Here is an 8,520-nt window from a genome sequence, read left to right as displayed (position 1 = left end):
CTTCTTAAGCAATGGCTCCCTTTGTTACATGTTTTAATAATCTAAGCAAGACAATAACCAATTCAACTATTAAGGTCAGGTGTGTTCATTGTATGAAGGTTTACCAGAGGACAAGAATGACAATAGTTTGGAGTGTGTTTTACATGATTCAAAGGTAGATACTATTTGGAAAATCTCCCTGCTATCTTTGTCTATAAATAGTTACTCCAGTGAGATTGTCAGTTTTTATAGTTTGATTCATAAGTTTAGTTTTATTTTTATTTTTAGGGGACTAGAATTCAAGCCACTTTGCCAAATGGTTTGCTACAGAATCTTGGTTCTAATCTTAAAGGAGGAGTTTTTTGTATAAAAAACTTATTTGTCAGGCCTAACTCTATTAGAAATAAAACTACTAATAATCATTATAGACTTTTGATGAATGTGAAGACATAGATGGTTTAGGTGAATGACATTAGGTTTTTGAGAGAAATGTATGATTTCAAGCCCTTCAGTGAAATTTCACAGTTTGAACAAGTTGATGATTCATCCTTCTTTGGTATGTTTTTTGCTGACCTCTAATTGACTTTTCTTAACTATTTTCTTTCCTAATTTTATGTATATATTGAAAGTGATTTTTTGCCAATCTTAATGTATTACTTTTAGATGTTATTGGTGTGATAACTGGCCCTGGAAGAGTGATTGCTCAGTCCAAGTATAAGTTAATTGAGATTGAAATTTCTGATGAGAAGTAAGTTCAGTAATATATGTGTTAATCATGCTTTATGTTCGGTTTATTTGCACTGTATCATTTGTTTCAGCCATAACAAGTTGTTTTGCACAATATGGGATTCAAATGTGGACTTATATCTAGATCAGCTCAAAAAAAGTGAAGGGATCATTCCTATAGTTATGGTTCAGTTTTGCAAGCGCAATTTTTTTTAGAGGTTATTTATTTTTAAAGAGTTATATCATTATTTAGATATTTTGTGGTTACCTTTTAATTTTTATAAATAACATTTTGGTGTTGATTTATTAGGTGAAATTTGGGTTTCTACTCACTTTCAAGCCTCCAAAGTTGTCATAAATGCTGATGTTGATGAAGTCAAACAGTTTAGAAGGAGGTAGCTTCTTTTAAGGACTGGATTTTTAAATCTATTGTTTTGGCCAACTTTATCTTTAAATAGTGGATTTATTTCTTATCAAATATGATTTTACTTGGTTTAGGATAAAAGATAATGTCAGATTTATTAACATTGCTCATGTTAATCAAGAAGGACAGAGGATTGGAGGGGAATTTGATGATCTTCAGCTGAAGTCCCTTGAGGATTTGGCCTGCTTAGAGGTATTGAATAAGTATTAGGTTTTTAAGCTTAATATTGATTTCTCTTCTTGAATTTTATTTGTAAAATTTAAATAGTTTCTTTCTGGATGTGATATACAGGAAGGGTCATTTTGGGTTTTTGGCAAGATTGAGTTAGTTGAGTGCCATTATAGTGAATGGTATTATTTGGCTTGCAAGACATGTATGAAGAAGGTTAGACATGTGGACAATAAGTATAACTGTATAGGGTGTCACAAAACCCATTCTTATGCAGTTAAAAGGAACATATAAATGTATTATATTCAACAGTTTACTTAAGCAGTTAATATCAATATTTTTTATCTTTTGTAGGTTCAGATTTGTTGTTAATGTTGTTGATCACACCAGCAAAGCTTCTCTGTTGTTGGGATAGGGAAGACATCCAGTTATTAGGAAGAAATGTGGCTGACTTAGTAGGAGATGCTGCCCAAGTTTGTCTTTTTAAATTCTCTAAGGAATAGTTTTACAAACTTTATAGTACTGATGTGTATTATGTTTTTGCAGTCTTTTCCTATCAATTATGTCCATACTCAGATTGAAGAAACTGTTGTTGGTCAGGATGTTTTTTTCAAGCTTCAGTTGAAAAATCATATTGAGTATTTGATAAGGCTCATTTCATGCATCAGTTTGGGGGTAAAATGTACGCTACTTGATCGGTTTTATCACGCAAAACAAGTGTTAAATGTGCAGAAATGCCACTTGACCAAGGCAACAAGACCAGACTGATCAAGCAAGTACAATAAGCGAAAAAGGCCAGAAAGTAGGGGAGTTGATCAAGGGGAGTAATCAAGCATCAAGGAGGGGACCGCTGGCTTCCAGAAGAAGGACACATGAGGCTATGAGCTGGATGGTGCGCAACATTCTGTTATCAAGGATAACGTTCTAGAAGGGGACACGTGCTGATATATGAGACGCATGGACAGAGCTGAGTCACGAATCTATTATAGAAAAGCGTCGTCATTCTAGAAGGAAAGCACGTAGCAATCATTGAGTCGCTCACTCTCAGCATGAGTAAATATTCCCTGCTAAGATCGTTATCTAGCTGGAAGTCATGCCAAGCCTATAAATAGAGGATGTGCCACCACGCAAAGCAAATCCGATCCTTTACTTTCCGTCTTTAGTTTAGTTTAGTTTAGCTCTCTAGTCTAGTTCAGTTCTCTAGATAGCTTAGATAAAGTAACGCTTAGTTAGAAAGGGCGATCGAAGGAGCGCTGCAGAATACTTGATATCTGTCGGCGTATTCTTAAGTTTCCCGCCGAGGATCTCCCCGGTTTTACATGATTTCGTATTTCCAAAGTGTTAGCTTAGTTTAAATTTCACGATGTACTGTTCCGAGTTTTAGTTTTAATCAAAGTTGTTTTCGTTTTCATTATGGTGTTTACTGTTTCACGTAGTTAATTTTCATTCCAGTCTGAAATTCACTTGACCCAGTAGTTAAAATTTCCTTGATCAAGTTAGTGACTTAATGTAACACCCGTACTTTTAAGTACTAAGTTAAAATACGTCATGAAATAGTTAATAAAATTTTATCGTCATGATATGCTTCCCGTTAATTTTTTTTGGAGTAGAGTATAGTATTTATGTGTTTTGGTGTGGAATGAGACGTCCCTTTTAATTAATTGATGGAGTTTTCTAGGAGACGTGCTCGAAAGTTCCGTTGAAGTAATGCCGTTGATGTTGCTATGCTTGGCGGGATTAAATGAGATGGATTTTATAGTACTTGGAACAACACCAAACTACTACGAAGCAAATAATAATTTGTCTAAATAAAAGAAAACGAACAAAAATAAATATAAACACTTGGGCTTCTCAAATAAAATTGGAGTCCAAATGTTTTTATAAAAATGGCTTGGGGCCATAACCATCGAAAAAAAAAGTCCAACAAATAAATAATTATACAAATTTAGGCCCTGCAACTAAATGAGCCCAAACAATTTAATTAAAGTTGTGGGAGATGACTTTGAGCCCAATTCATTTCCAAAAATGTGTTGGTGCATGCCCAAAATCTTTTTCTCCTCCTTACTTCTCATTCCCTTGCGCCGATTCCTTCCACCATGGAGACCCTTCACCTTTCAACTCTTCCACCTTCCACCTCCCTCATTCAATCCTACATCCCAAAGTCACACATTTAATACATAAGTTCCTTCATGTATCCCCTCCCCTAACTCCTCACAATACACTTTACAACAAGAACAAAGAGAGAGAGGGAGAGAGAGCCGAGATAGGAAGAGGAAGAAGAAGTTGCTGCCATTCTTTGTTTTCTCCACAACCAAGTTCAATTCATTGAGGTATAATCTCTACCCATCTTCAAAGCATGAATTTTCTTTTTTTTTGCATGTAGCTCATAACATATTTCCTACATCAACCTACCACACAAACAACTCAAACAATAACATCAATCGGATCTAAATAAATCAAGATTTTATCTTTAATGGGAAACGAGGCTAATCGAGGTAGTTCGAATTGGTTTCGGGGCTGATCGGGTGGAGTTCGGGGCTGTTCGGAGTTGATTTGGGTCGAATCGGAGGATTCGTAGGCTGACCGACGGCGGCGTCTCCTGGCGACGATGGCAGCAGCCTCACAGCGGCGACCTGGACGAACCGGCCGCAACAGCAGCATCCTTCCGCCGAGGAACAACAACAATGACGACGCAGAGGCCGACGTCAGTTCAGCGGCTGCCGACGATGGTAGCGGCGTCGGCACAGCGGAAGCGACGTTGGTGGCGAACGGCAGTTGACGCGCTGGTGCGGGTGGAGTGAGACAGAAGACGGCGACGGGACTGCGGCGTCGCGATTTTTCCGACAGCAGCAGCGGCGGCGGTTCAAGCGGCCAACGGACAACAACGGCGGGAGAGAGACGATGGAATTTGAGAGTGCGCTTCTATTTTTTTTCGTCGACTGCATTTCGTCGAGAGAGAGAATTAGGGGAAGAAAAGAGAAAGAAGAAAAGGGGAAGAAGAAGAGATAGAGATAGGCGTGGGGGTATGGGGAGTTAGAAAAAAAGAAATTGGGCTTTGATTTGAAATAGGGCCTTTACTCTAAGAAAATTTGGGCTTAATAAATTAATTGGATGATTTATTTAAGTTGGGCTCATCTTTTAAAAAGGAGAAATAAGGTGGGTTGTTCGATAATTACGTTGGGCTCGAATATGAAATAGCTGGGGTTAGTTGATTAAATCGTTGGGCAAATAATTAATTTAATCGTGGCAAAAATTAATTAAATCCCAGAATATTTCGAAAGGTGAATAATTTTATCCCAAGTGCGAAAATAATTGCAATGAGAAATAGTTGCGATAATTTAATTATGCGCTTAAATAACTTTTGGAAATTTATTCCGACAACGTGGGAAAAAATACGAGGAGCCAACGGAGGAAGTATTGGTGTAAGCGACCGACCGGCGTCACCCGCGACGCCTTGGGCGGCCGCCGAATAATCGAAAATGCATGAAAACCGAGAAAACGAGATAAAAGACTTTAATTAGAGTGCATGCATTCTAAATGTCTTTGTTATTGAGATTGATGTATACCTTATTTATTTTTTCGAAAAGGTGGTTCGCACGCCCGCTAAAGTTGGATCGAGAAGTTGTTTAGGGAAATTCTAAGCTTTTGAGGTGGGCTTTATTACTTAACTCTTTATTTGGAAATGATATGTTTATGGTGAGATTAGGGTGGTTTAAATATTATGTCATGCCATAATTTATGTTTTGAATTGCCTATCTGATTGTCTACCAGAATAATGTTCTACTAGACTTTGATGGTTAACGAATTCGGGTCTAACTAGGGTCCAAGCCTTACTTAGGCTAGTGCATTGATGGAGATCGCGAGCAGTCCCTTGGGTCGGCCGGTCCAGTGATCGAGTTTGTGGCCACATTCTCGTTTCACCTGATGGTTCAGATATGGTATACGATGGAGGATGATGATGACATTGTCTGTGCGGACACTATTTTATTTACGGAAATGATTTTAGTGTTTCTCGCTATTTTTTTTCTTTAAAGTAAAATCCGAGTCTCACTCAATGATGGCTTGACATTTATTGTATCGATAAAATAAATTTCGGGCATGAGTTCACTGAGTGCATCAAGTACTCAGCCCCTGCATGTGTTTTCCCTATGTGCAGGTTGAGCGGGGACGGGCAGCAGAGGATGTTGAGCATTGGACAGATATCATATTCAATAAGTGTTCCGGTTGCTATTGTGTCTTCATACATAGTAGTAACAAACTCTCAAATGCTTCCGCTATGCCAAGTTTTAAAACTCTTATGTTTCCTTAATCTGTTGAACTATTTTTTTCATACAAACTATGTTGCTTCGTGATTTCAGACTATAAGTTGGTAATAAAGTTTCACTTTTTGATCTACATGTCAAACCCCTTGATTGTTTCCCCTTCTTCCCCGCTTTTTAATTCCCCCATTAGTCGCGACCCACCATACTTTCTATCCTTAGGAAGTGCGGTCGTGACAGAATGGTATCAAAGCAATTTTTCCTTCCGCTCTGGACCGAGAGTCTTTTATTCAATCTAGTCTAGACTCATTTCGCTAGACTAAAAGAGTACTCATTGAAAGCTCAACATTCCGTCTCGCCGCGCTCAACAAGAGAGAAGGTAAAATGTTTTGAAATGAGGCATGCTGGATGTGACAATGAATGAGATATAATTGATATGTAGACTTCGAAGGCCTTAGATGTAGGCTAGTCATACGCGCAGACTACTTCCTTTAAGGCAATATATGTGTCGATGGAACGAATGGGGCATAGAAAAGAGCGAATCCCAAGGGATGATGAGATGACGAGACAAGGGCAAACCTTGTGAAGCGCGACATGTGCAAGTTCGAAAGATTGATGAGATTGCAAGTTACTACGTTCCTAATACACGAAACATCTATTCATAGATGATAACTTTAAAAGAAAGAATCATTATGACCCTTTTCCTTTGGTAACCGGCAGGTATACACCCGGTAGCACGTATGACGTTCTCTACGCGTATTTATCCTTCTCTACCCTGTTTTGTTTCTTCTCTTCGATTCGTTACTAAGGAAACTTACTTTCATGTAGATGGCGATTATGATTCACGCACTGCTAAGGGGCAGGTACGTCAAGAATGGGCTGCGAGCTGTGGAATTGTACCGGGGGTACGAGAGAGACGAGAGGGCCCCTTTGATGTCATACGTTTCTGACTACTTGGCACTTTGGAGGGATGCCCATGGGTGTGGAGTAAAACACTACGAGGGCATAATGAGGTTGATTGATGGTTTACCGGCGCCATGGAATAGGTGGGCCGACGATGCCTCACGACCATACCTTTGGCATAGGCTCCCCGACTATAGTGTACAAGGAGACAGGCATGGTTTTGTGAAAGTTCTTTTGGAAGCCCTAGTTGATGCTCGTGACGGACCACCGCCCTATGCTCCACCTAAGAAGGAGGCATCCTCATCACGTCTAAGCCCCTACAGCCGGGGTCGATACGAGAGTGAGACGCCGTAGCCAAACTTTCCTAAGAGAAGTCCTTGTTATCGATAAGCATATCGACGTAGCTACCTATGTGAGAGAGAACGATGAGAAAGAGGAGGAGGAAGATCCTCTTGAAGATGAGGAAGTTCCCATGGAAGAAGAGGATGACCCAGACGAGGATTGAAAGGAAGATTGAAGTTGGAAATGAGGATGCGGTGAATGTCGAGAGAGCACCCTAGAAGTAGAGTTTTTCTGCTTTTCCTAGTTTTATGGATGTTTTGTTTTATCGAACTACGTAGTAGTTTTCTTTTGAGTTTTTTTTGTTGTACTAGATACAAAGACCTTGAAAGATGTACTTGTTTTAAGTTATGAAATTATCGTTGCTTTATCATTGTGCTCGTGTTTACCATGAGATGTGTACGGAAAACATGTAAAATTTTTTTTTGAAGAGGTTTTGTGGTGTGGTGTGGTGATGGGTAAATTTCGGACAATTGTACTAACGCGTGTGTTAAACAGAATGCCTCCCAGACGCGTAACAGTTCATCACGAAAATGAGGCCAGCAATGAAACCCAAAGTAGTGTGGGACCCGAGGGACCACCACCACCACCGCAGCTAGAACGAAACATCAAAAATGAATTTCGAAAAGAGTGCCCTCCCGTGTTTGATGGAACGGGAGATCCGGCCAAGGCGGAAACATGGATTCGTGCCATAGAGCGCATATTCAAATTCCTAAGGTGCACTAATCAGGAGCGCCTATCGTGCGTGACCTACCAGCTCACTGGGTCCGCAGAATTTTGGTGGGAGACCAAGCAGCGAACGATGACGCGTGAACAACTAGGCGCCCTAACTTGGGAAAACTTCAAGGAGGAATTATATGATAAGTACATCCTGAGGAGTTACCGTAAGGATAAGAAAGCCGAATTCTACAATCTGAAGCAAGGGCGGATGACAGTAACTGAATATGACCGTGCCCTATGTGATATGTCTCGATATGCACCAGAGCAAGTGAACACTGATGAGAAGATGGCGGAGAAATTTTGTGCTGGTCTGAGGCACGAAATAAGAATGGCCTTGGCATGCCGTGGAAGGCTCTCGTATGCCGAGTCACTGTCTCGTGCGTTGGATGTGGAGGAAGCAATGCCACGAGAAAAGACAACAACGCCTACTACCCCAACACCACCTAAACCATAACAAAATTTCGGTTATAAGAGAAAGTGGGATAGGAACCGAGAATCCTTTGGCAATAAGAGGTTCCAAGGTACCCCAAACTCTGTACGGGGCAAGGGAAAACAAACTACTCCATACCAAGTTGGAGAGTACCGTCAGAGAGAACCTCCCTGCACCAAGTGCCAAAAGAATCATTTGGGTGAATGCAAAATGGGGACTAATGTATGCTACAAATGTGGTGGAGTTGGACACTTTGCCAAGGAGTGCCCGAGCAACAACAATGCTGGAATAGGGGAAACCCCAAATGGGCCTCGAGGGAACCCTACACCACCTCAGCAGCCGCAACAACATCACCAACCATATCCCACTCAAGCTAGGGCTTATGCTTTGGGACGCAAGCAAGCTAAAGCCGCACAGGGAGATCCGAAACAGGATAATCTGGCAGGTATGTGAACACTACTTGACATGCCTGTTGCTGTTCTGTTTGTTACGGGTGCATCGCACTCCTTTATATCCCGCTCCTGCGTAGATGCTTTAAAACTTCCTATTGATGAAATTGAACATAAGATGAA

At 40.4% G+C, this 8,520-nt stretch overlaps 1 protein-coding gene across 1 annotated transcript; it reads left to right on the top strand.

Moving 5' to 3' along the window:
• The first annotated feature begins 7,297 nt into the window (after positions 1–7,297).
• On the top strand, positions 7,298–7,972 carry LOC121800911. The gene has a single exon (XM_042200401.1). The coding sequence runs from the start codon at positions 7,298–7,300 to the stop codon at positions 7,970–7,972; it is 675 nt and encodes a 224-aa protein (XP_042056335.1).
• The last annotated feature ends 548 nt before the right edge of the window (positions 7,973–8,520 follow it).

This window comes from Salvia splendens, chromosome 4, assembly GCF_004379255.2.
Source record: "Salvia splendens isolate huo1 chromosome 4, SspV2, whole genome shotgun sequence".
Lineage (NCBI taxonomy): Eukaryota > Viridiplantae > Streptophyta > Magnoliopsida > Lamiales > Lamiaceae > Salvia > Salvia splendens.
Note: the sequence above shows the minus strand (reverse complement) of the source record. Positions and strands in the feature narration are given on the sequence as shown.